This window comes from Gavia stellata, chromosome 21, assembly GCF_030936135.1.
Source record: "Gavia stellata isolate bGavSte3 chromosome 21, bGavSte3.hap2, whole genome shotgun sequence".
Lineage (NCBI taxonomy): Eukaryota > Metazoa > Chordata > Aves > Gaviiformes > Gaviidae > Gavia > Gavia stellata.
In genome coordinates this window covers 11,287,974-11,312,182 of record NC_082614.1, presented here as the reverse complement: position 1 = coordinate 11,312,182, position 24,209 = coordinate 11,287,974, and the positions used below count along the sequence as shown (strand labels likewise).

At 36.2% G+C, this 24,209-nt stretch overlaps 1 protein-coding gene across 1 annotated transcript in view; it reads right to left on the bottom strand.

Moving 5' to 3' along the window:
• Positions 1–4,189: 4,189 nt before the first annotated feature.
• Positions 4,190–24,209, bottom strand: part of SLC15A4 (solute carrier family 15 member 4) — a 28,164-nt gene continuing 8,144 nt past the window's right edge. Inside the window, exons 2-8 of the mRNA XM_009813056.2 lie at positions 23,294–23,589; positions 22,272–22,440; positions 21,089–21,166; positions 19,003–19,171; positions 14,548–14,703; positions 8,994–9,152; positions 4,190–5,607 (exon numbers count right to left, since the gene is read on the bottom strand). Of these exons, the coding sequence (XP_009811358.2) occupies positions 5,459–5,607; positions 8,994–9,152; positions 14,548–14,703; positions 19,003–19,171; positions 21,089–21,166; positions 22,272–22,440; positions 23,294–23,589 (1,176 nt within the window). The 3' untranslated portion in view covers positions 4,190–5,458. The remainder of the gene's footprint in view (positions 5,608–8,993; positions 9,153–14,547; positions 14,704–19,002; positions 19,172–21,088; positions 21,167–22,271; positions 22,441–23,293; positions 23,590–24,209) is intronic.

Below are 24,209 nucleotides of genomic sequence, written 5' to 3'. Positions count from 1 at the left end.
CGTTGCCTGACTGCTTTCCATTTTCTATCTATTACCCTTCTCCCTAGAGGTGGCAGGGTGTCAGGAATTGAGGGGATAAAGCTTATCAAATGCTTGGGACATCTTTCAAAGGCAAGAATAAGAACTTAAATGTAAAGTTGCACTTCACAGGCGTCACTAGGATCTCGCTCATGTTCCTTGGCTCCAGAATTACTGCAATTGTATTATCCTCCACCTAGCTGCGAGCGGGATGAAACTCACTTCAAAGTCTGCCAACGTGTCCTCTTAATTATTTCACTCTAGGACATTAATCCAGATTTTCCTATGCAGGATATTAAATTGCCGCACAACATTAGGAAGTTGTGCTTTAACTCTGGATGACTTGGACAAAGTTCTAAAATGTGAAATTAATTAATGGAACCCTTCCCCACATTTTAATTATTGCAGCATCTGCATAGCAATCTGCCTAAAACTTGGAACTATACACCAGCCCTTAGCATCATCTCCCTCAAGCCCCTTCATGCTAACTCTGAGCAGAACATTGCTCTTCACAGATGTTTAGTTTGCAGACTAGTAGTTTATAGCATCTTGCCTGACAGTAAAGCTATTTGTCATTATGATCAAGTTAATAGTTATAATTACTTAAATATGCTGTAGTAATTTTCGCGTTGATACACAGTATTAACCAGTTTCCATAGCTACAGCAGACAGAACAATTCAAGACCTTAGGGTCTCCTGAGAGTTCACGCCAAGAGAAAACTACTCTTGAAAAGGTGATGGGAAGAGAGTGTGATGTGCAGCATTAGATGTGCAGAGATAGTCAAGTATATTTCACAGCTTTCAGAAAGCGTGTTATCTGTTTGAAGTTCCATCTTCAAAAGCCTTAGCAATATTTACCTTGTTTTCCCTTGTTCATTAAAGTGGTCTATTTCCTGTCAAAAGTGATTTATGGACTCTGTTGTATCACTAAATCTCATTACTGACTAACACTTCCAAGTAAGGGAGATCAGAAGTCTTATCAGTAAAATACTGTACGGTAGCTATGCACCAAAGGAGGAATACAGTATTGGAGTATGTCTACACTGCAGTCGCAGTGTGCCTGCAGTTTGTGTGGCCTAGAGCTAAGACTGCTGGTTGGACCTGCTGACATGTACTGTCATCTGCTCTGAGGCAGCAGAGCCAGCCAAGGATCACCCACACCAACCTGTGCCGTAGTTCTTCCAATCGGTATCTAGCGAGCTCAGGACCGTCTACAGAAAAGGCAGTCACAGCTCAGCTGAGCATAGACAGTCCTTCCACTAAAGGACATCCATTAATGTTACGTACGTATTTTGAACTTACTCGCTGTAGGAGAATGTCCTGATAAAGGAAACAGGTTTAAGAAAGATAATAAAAAATACATATAAGGGAATAAAGAATTAAGCAAAGAATGGAAAGAAAAGTAAGCTTTCACCCTTCAGGGTATAAATTATCCACTTACACTTCCCAGTTCTTTCTGTTCTGATCATTCCTCAATACGCTAGGTTATTTTACCTCCTTTTTCAAGCATTACTACAGCCACTGGCAGACTGAAGTTAGGGGGATGGATTGTAATTAATTCCCAATTCCGTGCTTGTAAAAGTGTAATGTTTTCCATCCTTCTTTATGATCTTTTAAGTCAAGTCCAACAGACTGTAGGTTAGAGATTACTAGTCACGTAGTAAGGCTCATTTGAAAAACACTGTAAGTGGAGCCAATTACTACATAACTAGGTTTTGACAACTATTCTTTCTACTGACTTACGGAACAAAATCTATGCTGTGAATACTGTAATGGAAAAATTAATTCCAAGAGGGAAAGGACTGTTAAACCATATTGTGTACACGACATGAAAAAACAGCCAACAGCCAGATTATATTAACTGTCACTAGGCAGTCTTGACTGAAAATACTGTTCATTGCTATTCTGAACTTCGTGCTACCTGGAGCAAAGTGTCTATTTACATACTTACCGTTTAATAGCTTCTGACTGTAGTTCTCTTCCCTATTCTTTCACTGCAGTTACATCCTTGCTCTGGGGCCAGCGGGTACCATGCTCTCAGGTATCTGCATTATTCCACCAGCAGCATTGGGTGTTGGTCTACAAATTCTCCGCTTCCTCAGAAACGAATCCGCATCTCAAACTATTGACTGTTCAAATAGAAAGCACTGTAATCTGTTTCCCCAGAGGGCTTGTCTGCAGTAACATAACTTGCCCTGCATATAAACAAAATCACTAGGATAACATTTTTCAAAAAGCAATTTCAAATACAAAAAAAAATGTTAAGAACTTCATGCATCTTTTAATACAGGTTTATTGTTAAGCTGAAACCTTGTCTGCCAACTGTCAGCCCTCAGCAACTTCTGTTAAAAAACCAAAAACACCCAAACAAAACAAAAAACTCAGAGCTGACTAGAGACTTAAGGGAAATGCTGATGGATGCCTCAACTACTGTAATTAAACTCACTCTGGAGGTTTAAATAAGCAGAATAAATGAAAAGACAACCCCCTTTTCTGAGCAGGGATATTCAGTACAGACTATAGACACAAAGGCATGAGAAAACAGGTCATGCTGTACTCTTGAAAGATCCACAATTATATGACCAATGCATCCACTTAGAATCTCAAAGGAAACACAGGGTCCCAGGCAGCTATTCTTCATAGATGATAGGAGTATAGCTTGCATTGGCATTATAAGGTAGATGCTTATTCTTTTCATGATTCTTTATGAGTAAAAGTAATGAATTTTAATCAGATACCTGCTCTCGTGGTGAACAAGTTCTTACTTTTCAATGTTGTGCTTTGATTGTAAGACACCTGGAAAGTCAGAGGCTTTGAAACGTCCATTGGGGTGACCCCTGTCAGATCTTTCTATTGCAATGGAACAATCTAAGAAGTGAACGTAACTAAATTCAAACTGTACACTTCAAGGCATTTCATTAATGAGGTGCAGTGCTCAGTCACAAAGTTAATTGATTAGTCTTATTTCTGTGACTGGAGAGGAAACACTGAAAGATAAGATGGGGAAGAAGAATCAGCTAAGCCTTTGAGTCACAAAAAGGCCTCATCCCTTTGATGAGAAGTGTCAGATTAATCTTCATAAATGGTCATAATTACTTGTGCCTGGAGCTCAGCCAAGTCATTCCAAATAAAAATTAAATTATACAACTGATTGCGTGTTCAGTCTCATCTCCAGAGTGTTAGAACCACCACAGCCCTACAGAAACATGCAGACATTTACTGTATGCTTGTAACAGGGTAAAAGACATTTGCCTAAATATTGAGTAGGCTAGCCTAGTATTTATTGATTATCTTTTTCTTTAAATAATAGTTTCACTAAAGCTTGCCTGCACAGACTGTCACAGTTACTGTTAGACACCTAGTTTCTTTGGTAATCTGCAGATTACTTTCATTAAACTCAGTTTTAACTATAATCAGCAGACCCATATCAGATGGGGAATTTATGCAGGTCATTGAAAAATTTTAGATCTTGGGGAAAAAATAGTGCAATTAATGAAGTTCACTTACCAGAAAATGGATAAGTACACAGACGCCAAAGCTGATGTCATCTAACACCACAAGCAAGACTCCTCTTGGAGGTTCTGAGAATAGTACTAGTCCTTCAGAAGAAGGAACACTTCAGAAAGCAAAATCTTCATAAATCTAGTAGAATACTACTTACTCAGCACAACCCAGTTATCTCCTGTGATTATATATGCTTTGGAAATGAATGAAATGAAATAAACATGAAACACTACAGATTCATCCCCATGTCAGAAGTGCGTAAGTGAAACAGCATACATTCAAGAAAAGAAAGAAAATATTTGGTCCCTATATGTTCCTTATGCAGCTTATACCATCTTAATATTAAGCTTTTTTAGCTGGTTATTCCAGAAACACAGCATATGGAGCTTTTAAAACAAAGTTAGAAAAGGAAACTAGCTTTTCCTCGTATGAGATGTTGCTTACTTCTTTTCTTTAGTTATTCCAATTTTAAATCATACTAAGTAATGCAATAGCTGAAGCATCTACACTGATTTATCTTGGCAAAGACAGGACAGCTTGCATACTGCTATATTATCTGACAAACTCATAGGATGCCAGTGTGCATTTAGAAATCTAATAAATATCATGCTACTGTATATTTAGGAAATAAAGGCTAAAGAACAAAAGTATTTGTTGTATAATTTTATTCACCTAGAAACAAAGGGTCAAAAGTCACAGCATGGAAGTTCATTTTATTTTGTAAACTCATTAAAAAGATGTCCATGTACAAAAGAAGGACATTTTAACAACGTAAATGCAGACAAAGGAAACTATAAAAATTCAACACATTAATAAAAAGTTGAGTTTTAATTTTCCTTCTGCATAATTGCTTGCATCTTCCATACCAGTCTGCACACAATCTTAAGTACAATTGTTAGAATCATTAAAATTCAAGAGGCTGAACATAAAACCATTTGCTCTGCTATAGGAATGTGTTGCTGAAAGATACAAACCCTGTAGCATGTTAGCTAGAAGTAAGACACAAGACTGAAGAAACTGGCTGAAAGGCTTCTAAATTGTTATTGCGCATTCATCTTCTGAGAATTCAATCTGTTTTCTTTCTGCAAATATTTAGAATATTCCTTAGGGAAGTAACAGCGCTGGACTGAACAGTGCTTTGTCAAAAGATGTATGTTTCCATATTGCCCCAATACATCTAATGCAGATTCAAAAATAAAAACATTTCTGAAGTAAAACTGTTTCAGTCCCAACAAGTGTTCACTGTGCACCAAAAATTACAGCAGCTGTATGACAAGCTACTGTGACGTATAATTCAGTCTTCAGTATTGGATATTCTTGACTGCAAGTTTGGACTTGAATCCTTGAGACATTGCCAGTAAAAGGTCAATTATAAAACTACATTTCTTTTTAATCTGAGCTAATCTGCAACTTAATTCGTCCCTGTTTCTCCCTCAAAAATGACTCTCAGGACTGAAAATTTATTCTTCTAACCACTACTTGAGGTTTCTGTAACATGTTTTCTTTCCTGTGTCCTCAGCGTAGGCTTGAGACTGTTGAGTGTCCTCTAGACCCACTGTTCTTCACCAAGCGGAGTTTTTCAGTCAGGAACAAGCCATGTCACATGTGACTTGTTATACTCAATTTCCAAATGTAAGCATCCCAACTTTCGAAAGGTAAGTAAACATCTCACGATTAACAAAGAGCAACTTGAATGCCTAGAGTTAATACACTTCCAAGATTTGTGTTTGTCCTCTGCCAGGACGTAGTGCAAGAAATGAGCCCCGCCAACATAAGGCACTTACCTACGTTACACGGGAGGGGGCAGGGGCAAGAACTCTTGTAACATGCAACTCTACTAAGAGTCTCACTGGCGAAAACATATGATCTCGCAGACTCAGGATGCACTGCCACTTCATTGTGTGCTGCTATAATAAAGTCTGCTCTTTAACAGATATCATATCCTCCCATTGGCAGCCACTTCATTAATCTTCGATTTTTGATGATCATATTTCACAGAAACAATAAGGAAAAGCAAGAGGGTTGCTCCTTGGATAGCAGCCAGCAAAAAAAAATAATAGTTTAATTGGCAGCCATTAATATTACCTAGAAAGAATTGGGGAGAAAAAAAATAAACATTAATAAAGATTATACAAATAAAAATGTCAATCCCTTCAAGCTTAAGTAGTGAAGACTTTTCTGCAAAACATGGGCAAAACCAAACCAAATCACATTTCCATCTGGCAGCATAGTTTCATTTTTAATTATCCAGAACAAAAGATGGAACTTCTGAGGAAAATGCACACAGTACAAGGATTGCTTTCTTTTGTGCTTCAATGCCTTAAACCAAGTAATGTCCCTGCAGAAGCTGATATGCTGTTACTGCATGATTTCTTTCTTACAAAAAACTGCTGGAAGCTCCTCCTACCACTGTAAAGAACTTTGTGCAATCAAAGACTACGTGCATATAGCAGTGGGCATGGTTCGCTAGAGTCAAAACAATTTTTAAAGGCTAATAGCCTAATAATCTTCCTTTCTTCCCTCTGCCCTCTCACCCCCCCCCCCCCTTTTTCTTTTAAGTCTGGTTTCTTATACTGCTAAATTGCAATGCTTTGCTGACTTCAGATAAAACAGCTAAAAACCTCAATGTGTATTTTCATATATGATTTACTTTCTTCATAATGTAAGTAATAGAGACCACTTATCAATTTTTGAGGAGACAACTCATTTCAAAAGCAAAAAAAGAAAACACCCCTATGCTGTGGCTACTAAATGGACTTGAAAAATAAATTTCTGCAAATAAAGCCCTGGACTGTAAACTGTTCACAAACAGCTCCCAATGAAATGCAGCATTCAAGATCGAAGCAAAGCTACACGCAGACAGGCTAGTAACTTAAAGCCTTTACCGTCTTCACTAGATAGGCTTTTAAAGAGCCTGAAGAATACAGTGACATGATAAGGCTTTAGTCAAGGAAAAAAAAAAGTCTTATGTTTTACAGCTTTAATTAAAACAGGTAAAAGTATGATCTTTTTGTACTATATATACTAGAGAGTCCTCTCCAGCAGCCTTTTCAGCCCTGCTTAACGCTATATGGTCTCTCTGCATCTGGAGGCCTGTACCTCCCTTCTCTGCTCAGTCAAAGATAAAATAAAAAGAATCAAAAAATGAATGCTATTAAGGAAAAAGTCTGGCAACTCTGTAGATATAAAGAAAGCAATTACTGAGATTTTCTCTCAGCCTTCTTTTGGAACAAGTTTAGAATTCATGAAACCATACATGGTTTCTTTTTGGTTCAATTCACCTTTGACACTCCCTCAAAGTTGTTATAAATTAGTGATTTGTACCACATTAAATAATGTTAAATTAAGAAAGCTCACTGCTAAAACATTATTCCTCTATTAAGAAATGTGCACTAGCTATTGCTGTACTTCCAAGAACAATATATTGTGGCTCATTTCCAACATGCCACATGAGCCACAGCCAATTGGACCATTATGATTAGCAAAAAGGTTAGAGAGAGTAAAAGTAGTGACGTATACATCGATCCTAACAAGCTGTTCATGCAGCATGCCTATAAATGTTCAGATTAAATTACTTTAATTACTGAAACTTAAGATTCAATTAAATGAACTTATAATAAAAAGCAATAAAATTAAACGGAGTCTTTCCTTGACATTTAAAATACAATATACATGTGAATCTCCATTTCAAGAGCAGACGTGTTTAAAGAGTAGTAATTATCCTTTATGAGATGGGATATTAAACCCATGAAAACTCAGTTTTTGTCAGAGAAATAACAGTCATTTCAACGGCAGCAATCAACACTGAAGTGCCAGCAGAGAGTGAACTTTCTCAGTAGATTTTGGAGGCAGTCAGTTACCTCAAATGATATCATGAGTTAGCATAAATAGCAGAAACTTGGTGCACATCCTTATAGTTATTATACAGCATCTAATGAAAAATTCAGAAGTCATTCATTCATAAAGACTCCTCCTTACAGTTCCTACCTTGGAAGACCTAAGTAAATTTTAGCTGTGAATTTGACAACTTTCAATAATGTTATACCAAATGAAAATTGAGTTATAAACAGTTACTGATATAAACAGTTAAAACAGTAGCTACTATGGATGCTACAAATCAAAATCACCCACTGAGCGCTTCAACCTTGAGCCAGACATATAGCTGCTGAGAAGGCACGATTAAGTATCGAGTCTTTGGACTAAGAAAGGTAGAAATATCCACTTCTGACAGCTGTCCAAAGGACAATCCACTGAGCTGAGCAGCTTATTCAAAACAGATGACCAATGAGTCATTAAAGGTAACATCTTCCAGTTCTAGCCAACTCTGGATATATTTAGCACAACCTAAATATTTTACAGAGAGAATATAAGGCACTGTCTTCTCTTAGGCTGCTTCAGAAAACAAAGGCAAGAGGCTAAAAAAGCGCCACCAAATATCACATACATTAATTTGTATGAAATTATTATCCTCCTATTGAGTCCTTATCAACTGAATTATCGCTATATAGAATTGCAGATGAAGATGCTCTTCTAATTTTGAAATTGACTGGGGAAAAAAAGTCTCATTGTGATTAAATTTTCATTTGGTGAGGACACTTCTATAAAGTTAAGGCTACTTGTCATCTTTTGCAGTTTTTTCAAGAACAACTTCTTATAAACCAAAGATGACAACTTGTGGCATATGTACTGTTCCAGACAACATTACTTTTTGGTAGCATGCAAATCAAGCTTAAATGGCAAATCCTCTCATACCAAATTTAAAGTTAGTTTAGGCTGCACTTTTAAGCCATCCATACACAGTAGGTCTAGCATACGTTTTAAGAACTTTTCATGCTCCTTCTGTTGGAACTAATTAGCCCATTGATGATGGTATGATTTTCTGAAATTCCCAAGGTGCCACCTACTGGTGCCAATAATTATTTTTAACTTCAACTGGCAATACAAAGCAGATGATATGTTGGACTTTTTTAAGAGTATTAATAGCTAGCAGACAGAAACGCAAAATTAACTCATGGTAATTTCGATGAAGTCTCTTGAAACTAGGAAGCTGAATAATCACTAAGAGAGAGATGGGTACATTTTACTCCCCATAACCGCAGAAAGTAATTTCAGTACTTTACACCAAATATATTCTTCTTCCACACATAATTTAAATATTTTTTACTAAAATACAAAAATTTATAAGTAATTTCGAGTGATGAAATGCAGTAACAGCTGAGTAGGTACTTAACAGGCCTTACAGAGGTAAAATACTACATGCGTATTTCCCATGCTTTCCTTAGGGCAATGTATCATTTTGCAGAGTCACATTACTTCAAGATGAACTTTGTCTTTAACAAAACAGTAGGAAATTTTATATTTTTAAAATAACAACTGTGCTAAGACTCAACAGTTCCACATGCTTGATGCTTAACTGCTTCTGAAGGAAGCCTTCTACTTTACAGGCTATGAATACACTGAAAATAACTTACCAAAATCCGTGTGATTACTCATCCAGCCAATTTCTTTAATAGACACCAGTGCCAACAATCCAGAGCCAACAAATGATCCAATCCCCGAAAAGAAAAAAAACAGCCCCATAATAGCACTCTGCATAGATTTGGGAGCAGCTGAATAGGCAAACTCTAGACCTGTATTAAAAGATTTAAAAAAATGCTATTAGAAGACCTAAGAAACAATAGCAGTTAATTCTAGCTTAGTGTTACAGAAGTTACAGATGTATACTACTTCTGGTATGTTGAAGACTTAGAACTAGCCTTGGATTTCAAGAGACAGGGAATTGATGGAGTCAATCCCTATCAGCTCCCAGTTCCCTCTAATTGCTTTATGAACCCTGTTAAAGGTCATCAATATATCAACCCATTAAACGGACAACATTTGAGACACACACTGTGATCTTGTTAATATTACGTCTGTGAAATCAAGACATCTTCTGAGGCAGCATATTCATTTTTCTGTCTAAAATTATCCTCAAAGAAATTTATTAAACTAACTCTAACCTGGTGAGTTCCACGTTCCCCATTTCATTTGTTTCTATATTGCCTATCTGTTGTGCAGTATTTACAAAGCACATGGCATTCCCTGCTGACAAAAAAGTACTCAGGGACTGAAGGTCACTCTTGCATTGACCATGAACATTTATTATTTCTCACAGACTCAGCGTCTGTATCTCTGAATGTGCAGACAGAGAAATTAATTGTAGCTGGGAAGGCAGTAATTAGTTTTAATTTAATTTTGATCTAGAATTCTCCAAACTCATTGCTTGCTGGCCTATTCTTTTTAAGGCTTGTAGAAACGGGACTTCAACATCAAACTATCTTTACTCAAATTTCAACCAAGAAAATCAAGAAAAACATATCAGTGACATCAATTTGAAAATCTGTGCTGCTGAATTTTAGTGCCAGCAGAACACACTGGGTTAGGCTCTGCCTTGCAAAGACTAATGCCCATGATTAACTCTCCTTTTTAGAATAATACTCCCGTCAAAAATCAAATGGGATTATTCACAAGAGACAGTCAAATACATTCTTTGCAGAGCTTTTTCTCTGACAGGTGAAATGCTTGTTTCAAAACAGTCTGCTTCATACTGAAAATTAATGCTACCTCTTCTAACATTTTTCTTGGCAAAGAGAGCATTATAGGCCTGAAAACGGCGCAAATCTTATGTCTTACATAATAAAGGTATTCTTTATTTTCACCATTTGACTTTTGTTACTCCAGACAGAGTTTAATAGAAATACACTGGCATTTCTTTTCAAGAAAAGGCTTAACACTTCAAGCCAGGTAGGTCAATTTGCTTGTTGTGAGGGAGGAACTTCGTTCTTGTACAAGAAACAGAACTATATGTTCTCACTGATCTAATAGCATTCTGTACTGCCACCTGAGAAATCTCGGATAACCAACCCACTGCTTCTCTTCTCCTTTGCAAAACATGTTAGAATGGCCCAAAAGCAACCTGTCTGTGATTCTAGAAGGGAACTGAAACATTCTTCATGCAACTTGGCTGTGTGGGTTCCTGTAAATTCAAACCGTAACAAGAGAATCGCTAGAGAGATGGAGAGACATCTGCAAACGGGGAAGGGGGGGTGGGGTGGGTGGGAATGAAATTATATTTATTTTGCAAATTAAAAGCTCGAAATTTTTTTCTAGGCTTTGCCACTAATATAACAATTCAGATTTTTCAAGGAGTATTTATCTGGCCAATCTCACTTAAAGAAAAAAAAGTAGACTACTCTCGGGATACAGTAGCTTGTTTTTTAACCTCTTGTGAAGTTATCATAGCTGCCACAAGTTTCCAGAGTATCAGTCACATTTTGGTCACCAGGCTACACTCTGTACAAGTTGAGCTCAAGTATATCACATAAAAGGATCTGCCCATTCCTTCTCTTGTTCATTTTACAGATATACTGGATGCCAAGTGTAACTGCTGGAAAAAGATCTCAAGACTCAAACCAAAAACCAAAATGGGTGTAACATGATGCACTTCTTGCAACAAAATAAGGCACGTTTCTAAACTTGAATAATGTTTCCAGCAACCCTAATACTTAATCTGGCATAAAGAATATAAAATCTTTTCTTTGCCTTCAGCAGTATTTTTGCCTGCTGGCAGCCATTGATAACAATTTCATGCTACCTCAAACAAGCAGTTTTGAAATTAAACCCTCTAGTTGGTGTTGTCATGTGAGATTACAATTCCCAGTTAAATAAGGGTGCTTTAAGAGGATTGACAGAATAATACAAAAGATTAAGGCAATGTGTGTCATCTTTTTAAGGGTACCTCAAGTGTAACTGATGTGGCTTATTAAGAATATGCTTAGTTTTACAGTAAAAAAAGCCAAACTTATGTTCCTGTTCTTATGATATTTAGTCCCCTTTTGTTCACAGTAAACATTTCCAAATCATTACAGTTTTGTAGCCATTAACACTTTGCTTATTTTAAAGCTGACTTTCATAGCACAATAGATGCCTTTATCAACTTTTAATATCAAATTGGTAAGTATACTCTATTAAGTCTTGAAAGGCCTTCTTAAAGATACTAAGAATTCAGTTTAGATAACGATCAGACGGCAGGGAAAAAAACTTTGTAAAACAAATCAAATGAAAGTGTAATACACAAAGCAATTAAGATCTGCATAGAATTTCTGGTTCGAAGAGAAACATTTGCATTTTTCCTAACATTGACCATCAGTTTTTTAAGTTATAAAACTGTTGGTACAGATCCAGCAAGTGCAGAACAGGAGGGTATTCACATAAGAACAGTGTAAGCCTTAAAGACTTTACTTCTCATGAAGCCGCCCACTAAAGCAGTTGAAAAAAACAACTCTCAGTTTGGAGTTCAGCAAAAAGAGAATGCATGAAGTCCTTGACCTTTCCACAAGCCGCAGATAGTTTTGTTATTTTTAACTTGCAAACACCTATAAACCAGTAACAGTGACTGACAGAGAAACAAAAACGTGTAAGAGGGAAGAAACTTATTTATTTTTGCACGAACCCTTGCATTTCTGCTAAGTCATCTGTTTATCTGAGCTCAGATTTAATTGGCACAATCCCTAAAGTTGTAACTAAAGGTAAGTAATTAATTTTACACTTTTGATGAAAATGCTAAATACAGCCTTAGGTTTATTAAGTAACTCAATTAAGCAAGACTTCCATCTTCAGATTTTTATGTGTGAGGATTTGTGATGGCTACTATTCACACTTAATTAAATGTACTGTAATATAGGACAGCAGTGAGTATGCAGATATGTCCTCTAGCAAAGAATAAATACTGATTGCACTGCTAATACATACTTTCCTTTTAAGGATCTAAAGTGTTTAGCATCTTGGGTCTTCGTGTGCTTTAAAGATAATGAACCATCCCCACATCTTACCAGTTGTTTATTGAAGAAAATTAGTTCAAGGACTTGCCTATACATCACTGGGGGTGGTGGTGGTGTGTGTGCAGAAACCACACGAGGAACCAGGAATGGGACCCTTATCAGATACCAGACAATGACCTCAGCCCTTCAGCCATTTGACACTTACAGGTGCATTTGCAATACTGACCCCTGCGGTACAAAAAGTGAAGAACTAGGATTTCAGCTGGTGCAATCCAGTAGGCCCTTATGTCCAAATCTTGTGTTTACTGTCATGAGAGTTTGTACCAGGTGCTGGTTTGCAGGTACATGCCGTGCATGCATAGAGCTAACTGTTTGTTGGAGCACCCTGCATTCACACTGCAAATGGGACACTCTCAACAATAACCTGGTGTGAGGCATCAACCTACCACCCACCAGGAAGGAAAGAGTACACTAGTGGTGCATTTGAATGCATACTGCAAAACTACAAATACACACAAGACAAAGCCATATCTAAAAAGAATTCCTCCAACACACTAAATAACTAAGGTAGTGTTTAATACGTGATGGGTATGTCTAATTCTTCCAGTCACATGAAATCCCACGCCAGACAGCAGGAAGAAAAGCTTAGAGCAAATGAGCAGACAGAAAAAAACCAGAAAACAAGCCCCACATTTTCTTTTACTTGCCAAGCAATCCAACCACCTTGTTTTATTTCCTAACAACCGTGATGACAGTAGAACACATGTAATCAGAAACCCGATGGAGTAGAAGTTCTCTGTTCCAGTACAAGGGGAACAAATGGGCCATGTGACAGCTGGGGCTACCACCAGCACGATCTTAGAGAATTAGAGAATCTCATTTTAACACACTGTGCTTGCCCAGCATGAGGAATGAAAGTAACCTCCTACAGGGGAAATGAAACCAGGAAATTCTGTCATAAGGAATCGAAGAAAAAGGGCTGTATGTAATGCCAGTTTGAATGGATGATCTTCAAAGTTCAATACTCTGAAACAGTATTTCAACACATTAATAAGTAACTACAGTTAAGCAAATACTAAATGATTTGTAAAATCAATTCACTGGAGGAGTTCCAATATATTACCATCAGGTAGCTCGGCAATTCTGCTAAAGTAGTACTGGAAAGGTTACTGTTACTGGCAACTAAGCATTGCTCCCAATCACTAGATATGTAACGACTACGCTAAGAGATTCACAACAGCATTTCACTTGTTTAATCATAGTAGACCAGTGTTAGGCATACCACAGTGACAACAGATAAATCGCATGTGCTTTCTTCCTGCTAATGAGCCCTACATGCATATGAAACAGACCAGAAAATAAGCTTTTATAGTCCTATTCACCCTCTCCTCCCACTTCACTTTCAGCTTAAAAATCAATATGATCACACAGCTGTCCACTACATCACACAGAACAGTATTAAGAAGTTTAAGGTCTCTTGCATTTGTTCAAGAAAGGCAAGATTTGAACAGTGTTTCAGTTTGCCAAGTATCATATTGAAGTACTAAAACAACTATAGAAAAACTGATCTATAAATAAAACAGATAAAGCTGTATAAAAAAATAGCTACTTCATTATTAATATTAAAAAACCCTAGTTTAAATTGAGTGTCACATAACTTTTCTTATTTCAGAGATGTAAAAACCCAAGTAACATTAATTTAAACTGGTGATAAATCTTTCTAAAGATGGTTTATTTCTTCCTTTTCCCCTCAGAAAGGTGTTTCCACTTACTAATTGACTCTCTAAACTGCGAGCTCAGTTTTTAAGCCAAAAAAATTACAAGGCACAAATTTTATTTGCAACACAGAGGAATATTCAGAGGAAACAATACTGCATTAATACTATTCTTTAAAATACAATATTGAAAGAGTATATTGTTTTCCATTAAGGCTTGCAAATATCCAGTGCTAACTGGATGACACGCAAATATTTCAATGTTGCTCTGCTTGAAATTCAGTCTTGAAAACATATTCTTATATAGCCAATTTTCAAATGTGAAAGACAATTGTGTGCTTTGCCACTTACATTAAGTTATATTTTATAATATTGTCTTTGGGAACATTAGAGCTTATTTATAATGATTTGAGAAGTAAATATTTCTTTTCTAAGAATCCACCATTTATGATAGATATGAAAGCAGATTCAAAACACACAAAGACTCTTACCTGCTATACTTGCAAATATTTCACTGAATCCAATCAGCACATATTGAGGAATCTGCCACCATATTGGCAAATCTGCAGCATGGTATGTAACATTTCCAATTGTCTGATTAATTGTTTTAACCTTTACAATTTTCAGTCTGTTGCTTTCCAGAATTCCTACATGGAGGGGGTGAAAAAAAGATTGACCTAAGATATAAACACTGTTTCTTCATATTAAGAATTAAATTAGGATTCAGTCCTGCATTGCAATTACAAATTATAGAATAGGAATATGTATTTCCTTATTTCCTAACATAAAGCATTTCAGACTACTGTTGTTATTGTTATTTCAAGACATACAGTTCTTCTGCCATAGAATTAGTGATTATATTCTTATTCAGTAGCAATAATTATACAGATACTTAACCCTTTTCCAGACAGATTAGCTGAGAGCTTTCTCATGAAAACTATGTTGGTTTTTTTGAAAAGACAATCTCGTTTTCACAAACTACTACTTTGCAGTGTTGAACCATTGCATCTGCCTCCATAGTATTATTAAATTAGAAACCATTTTGCTTATTGAAATGGCTACACTAGTCCTGCAGAGCTATGAAAACCCTCTGTGAATACGATCATGACATTTATATGACACTTATCATCCCAAGAGATCCAAAAGCTCATTAGAGCTTGATTTACAAACAATACACTGCATAGAAAGCACTTCATGTATAATGAAAAATAGACATGATAGTGTAAGATATAACAATTTTTAGCTTGCTCAACACAACAGTTTAGAGTAGAAAGTGAATATCAAATAATGCCATAGGGTTTTTGTTGAAGATGCCCAGATTAAAGGATTTGCCTCACTGTTACATAAAATGCACAGAATAGCTAATAGTTAATAAAACTCCCTGCTTCACCTAGAAAGGACCTGTACAAAAGAACTCTCAATATCCTTGGAAATAAGGTGGATTTATTCATCACCAATTCAGAGGAGCAAGGCTGAGTCAATGACACTACTTCCTATAATACATGTTATACACATGGCCTCCCAGTTAGTGCCTGTCCGTTTCGGTCTCTTTCTACTTCTTAAGCCAAGATCTGACCTAATCTCAGGGCACAAAATATCACTCCTGTTACAAAAAAAAAGTTGTACAAGGTTTAGATGACAGATGCAATGCTTCATGGATATCATATCATGTACAAGTGATTACATCTGCTTCCTCACTTCTAGCTTTTTCTTTCCTAGAGGCAGCCAAAGGATGACATGGACATTTAATACGACGTTGACTGAAGCTATTCGCAGCACTTTTCATATAAACAAGCACAAGCAATTTCTAATGCACAATATAATATGTGTTCTCCTGTTTCTTCCCAAATTTGTGACATACAAACCTCGAGGGGGCCAACCAGATCACCATCTCTCTGCTAAGTGACAGGGTTCCAAGGGAAATGACTGATGTCCGCCAAAACCACCTCATACCACAACATGCAGTTTCTTATTGGTCGTGGTCATGGCAAGAGACCCAAGCTGGGCAGAAAGCACGAGGAAAGTTCCCTGTAGTCTATAAGTGAGGCCATAACTAAACAAGAAGTTCTAGAAATCACATGCTTAAGGATAACATTGTATTTCATTATTGTAGGGGGTTAGAGCCAGAGCTCTGAAAACCAGACTGAGGGAACACACATTAACAAGTGACTTACAAAGTGCTTTGAAAAGGATGGAAAGTTGCATTTGTATAGCCCATGTTTATTCATTCATACCAGTTCAGAATCTATTCAAGTACAAAATCTCGCAACAGCTTACAGTCCAATCTTCAGAGACACAAGAGTTGTAGAGGGAAAACAGGTTAGAATTACTCAAGTTTGTTTAAATACTGCCTTGAGGTCCCAAAATATTTCTTAAAAAGAGTGTTTTCCTTCATAACATCTGTTTTTGAGTTAAAGACTGTTCTGAACTTAGTATTTCTTAGTGCTAGGCCACCACATTTTCTCTACCTTCCTCAGTCCTTTTTAGGTGACCACTTCCCCGTCTTATTTTTAAGTATCTCTCCTTAGCTCTTCAGCCACCTCAGTGCCCTCTGAACTATGAAGAGCGGATGTAATTAAAATAAAGCTGGATTTCTTGATGTCTTGGTTTTAATATAGGTGACAAACATTTTAGAGTGGAACTTGATTAAAATGTAAACAAAGCAGTACAGTCAACTAAGAGCTTAGGCATAATTTCATACATATACATTCAACACAAAATTGTTGCACCTCAAAACATCCAGTGATCCTTAATGTGTTTGATACTCTTCTCAACATAAGCAGATTTAGGAGGCATTTAGCCACATAGGAGCATAACTCAATATACCAAACTTTGCCATAAATTTATCTTCAAAGCCGAGTACTTCAGAATCTATCTTTCTTAGACTTTGACAGACAAGCTTCAAGTTTAATCTTGCAGTTTTAGTAGTTAAAAGAATCTTATGTTCTTGCTATAATTGTTTAAACTCTATAAATGAAGTAGACTTTCCAGTTGAATAACCTTAAATACTGCTGCTCAGAATTTACGGTAAAATGCATGAAGCAGAGCAGATGTTCATTAAATCTAATCAGTTGTATTCTCACACAGTTTACAAGATATTTAAAATAATCTAAACAATCTAATAGACAGCCTAAGTAGTGTCCACAACTAATGCCAGTTAGATAAGTAAGTTAAAATAGAAATATGGCACAAACAAATCATTACGATAATATCTTAACTTGCAATCTTGGAAGTAACATCTTCATATGTTTAAGATTTTAATCAGTATCTCTCTCTAAGGCAGAAATGGTTGGAAGCAATGTTGTATTTTAAGAATATTAAAATACGGCTTCTATAAATATAAATTAATGAGAAAATAAAAATTTTATGAAACATATAAACCAACAGAAGCTTTCCACCCTGCTAGAAATAAACAGAGTTTCCTATGCCCTAAATTTGTCACAGCTGAAGGTCTTAAATTCATGTTATGATGAAGAGATGTTAAGTTACTCCAAAAGGTTAAACTTTCCAACCAGACTGCAGAAAACCACACAAAGAATTCACCTTCTCAGTTTCTACTGTGGAAGAGCTAGGGGAGGATCAAACCAACAAAATCATGCATTACATTTGTAGGCGAATAGAAAACAAGAAGGCATTTGAAATTTTTAAGAATTCTGCTATATGAAACCATTCCCCAACTCAGCTATCATACCTCAATATACTTTTTTCCCCCAGTACTAATAAAGACAGATATTGCTGGTTTTGAATTCACTTATATGTGAGCCACCAGGTTCTATTTAAAAAGCTGACATTTAACTGTTTTACATCATCTGCTTTTGCTGGTTGCAGTGTCCTAAAGTAACATGGAATAAGAGAAACATTCCTATTGTAAGTTTAAGTGACTTTGCTTTAAGAACTTTACTTGCCCACATGCAAAGTGACCTTGGCCTACTAAGGTAATTATCTCTCTCACTGAAAGAAATCTTAATAGCCGTATAAAGTGTCCCTCTCTCTAAAATATAGGAGATTACAAGTGCTGAAATTAATTTATTTAATGCTATAATGCTTTATCAATATGTTCATTCCAGTGATACTAGATGAAGGCTATAGGTTCTATGAAGCATTACTCAGAGATGTTCAGTTCCACATCAGCAGTGCTTAACAACTTTAAATCATCTCAAAAGCAGCTGATTTATGGTTCGAACGGAGTTGCCATCTTTTTACTTTCATGCTATAGCTAAGCTATTTTACACTACAGTAATTCCCAAACATTAGGGAATATTAAGATAGGGGAGAAAAAACCCAAAGCGGGAGGAAACTCTTGTTCAACCATAACCTAACTTTATTATTTCAGATAAAGGGAAAGGATTTTAGGTAAAATTTCACTTTTTTAATACTTGGAAGTCAGACTATATGAAGGAACATACTTATTTCTGAACTAGTTTGTTTTTCAGGATAAATAAATTTTCAACTTCAAGATAAATTAATAAATCAGACAACACAGACTTCCACAATACCATAAAGTTTATTTTAGGAGGACTAACAGCCTTATATTCAAACACCGGACACTTTGTTCAGGCAACCCAAACACTGATCATGAAGCTAAGGCATTTGTTGAGAAAATACGGTCAGAAAACAAATAGTTCTCTTCTACCAAGCATACTAGAAAGTAGCACTGTATGTGAAAACCTTAACTAACAAGTTGGTTTTAAAAGGTATACTCGAAGTCTATTTCAGGCAGGAAAAATGGTCTAATTTTATTGCAAATGTTCAAAACAGTTTAGTAAGTTTTTGGATAAAATCTCTTTCATTGTGGGAAATGCATCCATGCAGTTGCATTCTAACTACCCCATGAAAAAGACTTCTGAACAATCTTGAATTAAAGATTCACAAAGTTTTAAAAAAAATGCTGTTCCAAGTAGCTGAATAACTAACTATGTAAGTAGATCTCAAAGTTGTTTTCTTACCTGCAGCAAACGCAGAACACATTACAAAGAACATTCCAACTGCAATCCTCTTCAGTGAGGATGGGAGCAAGCCATTCCTCTTTAAAATTGGGTCCACCAATTTATCTTTTAAGGGTATTAGGATCAGAATAAGCACTGCATCAAACATAGTCAACCAGGCTGCTGGAAACTGAAAGGATAGATGACTTAAGTTAGCAATTTTGTACTTAAGGGTTGATTTTTACTATTATTTTATGAAGGAAAATATATTTTTAATGGAACACTGAGATCCAAAATAAACCACAGTGCACTGAGAGAGACTGTGAAAAGAAAAATAAGAGTGTGTAAAAGTGGAGGAAAACACTCAGCTATTCAAGTTTTCATTTAATTTGGCAGTTTGTAATTCTGTTAGCTCAAAAGCACAAATGATTCCTCATCATAGTAACTCCTAACAGTATTGCATATTCTCACTTTCAAGATGCATCTCCAGCTGTGCTGAGGTGGGTGTTGGGTTTGGGGTTTTTTTGGGGGGTGGGAGCAGGGTGGGGGTGTAGGAGCTTTCCACTGGGACTGAACACCATCAAGTGTTCAAAGCAAAAATGCTCTTTTCACAAAAGCAAATAGTACTGCACATAGTTCCAAAGAAAATGAGGAATAAGAAAATTACTAGGCAGATGAAAAGAGCACTCTAAGAAAACAAAATGTAGAACTCAGCAAATATGTTTTGCAAAGGATTTTTTATAAGGTTTCTAAGTTTCAGAGGGCTCATATTTTAGGTCATTACTCTGAATTAATTTTTGTTAAAACAAAAGTTAACTATCTAACTAAAACTATATGAATTCCTTTTGAAAGATGAGATGGCCATTAGCATTATCGCAACATCTGAGTTTTTCTGCATAGATCCTGAAATACATTTAATGAAAAAAATCACTATCCTGTGGGAGTTTTTCTGCTGTTAAGATTGTTTTAGTCATAGAACACCTGCCTGAGGAATGATTGATTGTGCAACTCAAATCTAGTAAACAAAATTGTGCAGATTATTTAAATGAATACACCCCAAGATATATTTTTAAAAGCATTCGAAGTCAGTATTAATGGCACACAAGTCAGTAAGTGATTTAATGCAAGTAAATAGTCCTTACTATTATGCTTCCAGGGATATACTCTAGTCTGACAGAATTAAACTTTTTTTCTACTTCAGTCATGAAAAATATTTAATAGCCAGGTTCTGTAAATCTTCTATTATTAGGCTTATAACTTTCAGAAATATGCCACAGAACAGTAGAAACAGAGTTTTACTAATGTAATACAAAATTCAATTAAAATTAAGTTACACTTGTTAAATGAACAAAGAGTATGGCGCAATACATGCATTCTTTCTCATTTGCAAGATTCAGTAATTGACAATAAGATTCCTGTCTGGATGAATGAGACAATTTCTACCAATCTTAATAATATTTAGCATCTGTTCTGAGCTAACAAACCAAGACAGTACAGGAAGATTTATAAACATGTTCTGGTTTGGGGATATTTTTTAAAATTGCATTTAGAACAGTGTGATACTGTACCATGCATTGCACTGACTCCGACACAAAATACAAGCACTGCTTGATCTATGTGTTTCTGATGCAGATTCAGGTTTTGATACTAAACTGTTTCTGTGTGTGTGGAAACTCAAGGTTAGAATAGATGAATATTTTTCTAGAGATTATCCAGGATGACCAAGGGGCCTGTGACAATCTAAAGCTACGGCCACAGTAACAGAGGAAGAGAACCGGATTCCCTTAAGGCTACAAATCTCAACCACTGCAAGTATCTCAAAAACCCAAGCCCTCAGCCTCTAACACAGTGTGGGCATGCACCTCTCATTGCAGGTAGAACCCTATTTCACTGATTAGTTGTAATCACTCCAGTATGGCTGAGACGATGACAAACTGCAAAACCAAGAGTTAGCAGAACACGAACCTTTAGTTCTTCGTAATCAAAGCAGCAGTTTGCACCTTCGCAGGCGTTTGTACCAAGAGCACCAAGTCTTTGACTGACATCAAGCCGTTTCCATATTCGGCTTTGTCAAAATCTCCAACTAGCATTAGCGTATGAAGCTTACCGTATGAATTGAGTTGGTGTCATTTGATATTTCAGGAATTTTCAGATGGAGACTTTGCAATACATATGTTGTCTGCATCTAGCATTAGGAAAGATGAGTTGAGATTATTTGGATAAAGAGTACTGAGAGCAAGGTGTTTTTAAATTTTTAATAATTAACAAAGATTATACTAGAGGTAAAGTGCTAATATAGCAAAACAAAAAGAATTACTGTTAGAACATTGCAAGATTTTTTTAACCCTTACATTTATTTTTACTAAAAGCACAAAGAGTGATTAATGTGACTTTAAAAACAATTTCTGCATATTCTTCCCCCAAAACATATTTGCTATCCTAATTCATCTCAGTAAGACCACAAAGGAACCAGAAAGGAGGGGGGTTGGACTAGATGATTTCCAGAGGTCCCTTCCAACCCCTATCATTCTGTGAATTAATTAAAATGAAATCTAGACCACTTACCCTGACCTATCTGAATCAACTGCAAGATGAAACAGAGCACAATATTTAAGATATGTTAATTTGTACAACTGCTAGTGTTAACTATCATTTTAATGATTCTATTTTCTATTATTAAGTCAAAATATTATTTGAAAGTATTCTTAGTAGCCATTTTTCATCTCTCAACTTCAGGCTAAGTTTCATATTTATGAAAGAGCCCCCAGAAAAATGTGAAATTAGATATTTTGGCATACTGGTAAGCTAATACAGCTTTCCACAACAATTTTATCTAGCAAATAAAAAGACTCAGAAGAAGCTACCATCATGCAGTATTATTTTTGCTAACATAATATTAAAATGATTCCTGAGATGCAACCCCAGGTGTGTGAAAGACAAGTAGTTAACATTATTGAACACACGGGTATTAAACAAGTCAACCTGTCAATACCAGAGTTCTGAAAAATCCTCTTCAATATTCCTCTTCTTTAAAAATCACAGCTACTGAATGCTAACTGTAAGTAAAGCTTATAGAACAGTTTCCCCCCAAAAGCTTTTGTGTGTTTGCTCCAGGTGGTAATTTTCAGACAGGAGTTAGGTTTATAACACAGGCTCAGAACTGCAACTTAATGCTAGTGCCCCAAGACCTTTCAAATGCAACTGGGAGAAGAGGAAGTTATGGCCCTTAAATTAGAAATTATGTTTTTTAGACATGTAAAATAAAAATGTAACCATTTGGAACTACTCACTTGAAAATACACTGTCCAGTAAGGTATTAAAGCCAAAAAGACAGGGATAATCTTGACGAGAGCTTTCACATCTTCTACTTTATCTTCTCTGAATGGGCCCCCATGAGACAGCTTGGCCATCTCAAACAGGCTTTGCTTGCGAGGTTGCTGAAGTATGCCCTGGCCTCCGCTTTTGAAAAGAATTTGAAACTTTTAGTTAAACAACAACAAAAACTGACATAACTGGCAATCTTGTGACACTTCCTTTCATTACAAAAAGCTCATGCATTTCCAAAATAAGTTACTCATGTAAGTTACAGCAAAACAACTAGGCCAGAATGGATCACCAGGAGGTGAAAGCACAAGCTGAAAACTTCCATTACAAAGGTTTTCTTATTTCCCATCCTCCCCCCCACGCATAAATAACTGGCACTGCAATATGCAGAACTTAAGAAACAGTATCACAAACCCCATGTTGTTCTAATTCATCAAATTGTTTTGCAATCTGAATACATGAAAACCCATTGCAGAGGAGGTACCTGACATCTCTTACCATCAGTGACTAAATTCAGCCACCAGTATTCCATGGCCATCTCCTAAGAGTGGAATAACCATTTGGAAAGCAAAAAGCCAGTACACATTTTGGCTGCCCATGAAGCCACTTACAATATTAAATGTAGATGATAGTGTTTTTCAAATCAGAAGGCATCCCATAAAGATATCTAAGCAGAGAAGAAAGTTCACTAATGCTTAAAAGCAGCATACTTAGGTTACATTTTCAGAAACTCTGAACTGGCAAAACATAGCATTCAATTGAAAACAGCAGATTTGATCTTGCAGCATGGAGTGATCTCAAAATGTGCCACTCTCATCCCAGAAAATATCTCCAGGACTCCAATTTTCCAGTTCCAGTTCTCAAAGCAAAACTGCATATTCTAGTGTATTCTCTAGTGTGACTTACTGCCAGATAGTTTGAACTAACTACTTCCAACTCTTAGGCTGATTCACTGAATTCAGACTATACAAAAGAGCTCATTACAAACCTATTAGTTGAATGTTCCACATGTCTCTTCCTTGAGCAACAAGAATATGCGAGAATTTTAAACATGTCTGTGAAAGCACTACCATCAGGCGGTTTTGTGATGAAGAAACTCTGACCACATAAGAAAACCATGAATGAAATCCCAATGCAAACTGTTGGGATACTATATCCAATAACAAAGCTCACATTCTGTTGAATGTATGCAATGCCTCCCAGAGAGAGAATAGCTCCCAAATTAATGCTCCAATAAAACCAATTAAAAAATCTTCTTGTGGCTTCTGGACCCCGATCTTTGACCTGGAAAAGATTAAAAACAAGTCATTCAATTTCTGAAGAAAATTAAGCCTGTTTATTAGAATTCAATCAAGTTCAATGCACTGAAGAGTTTAGGTTTAATTCAGAGTCATACTAAAATGATTGAAGTGTTTTGGGTTTAGCATGATATTTGATGAAATGACACCTTACTGAGCTACCCTATTATATCAGTGACCTTCTAGAAGTTCAGCATAGGGATAAAAAAGCCATACAATACTAAACTACATAGCTTCCCCATAGAGGCCGTTATTATTTCTACTGCACTGTCTCTCATTTGGTCATTTCTCTAGACAAAGCTCACTCAGATTAATGTCCCGTAGTCCACAGAAGTTGAAATAACTATCTCTTTAGTCAAAAAGAAGTTAAGCTACCTAAAAATTCATGTATTAGTAGTATTGCAACAATTGCTTCTTCCAACTGTATAGACATAACTGTTAACCATATTCCATTTTCTAAGCCTCAAATGACTACTTGGTAATTAAAGCACAAATTTAAATTTTAACACAGTCCTAATGACTCTCATCAGAACATAAATTGAAGACTTGCCGTTCTGACCTTTAAAAAAAAAATATTAAATTTGGGTTGCCTGAGGTGTCACAAGG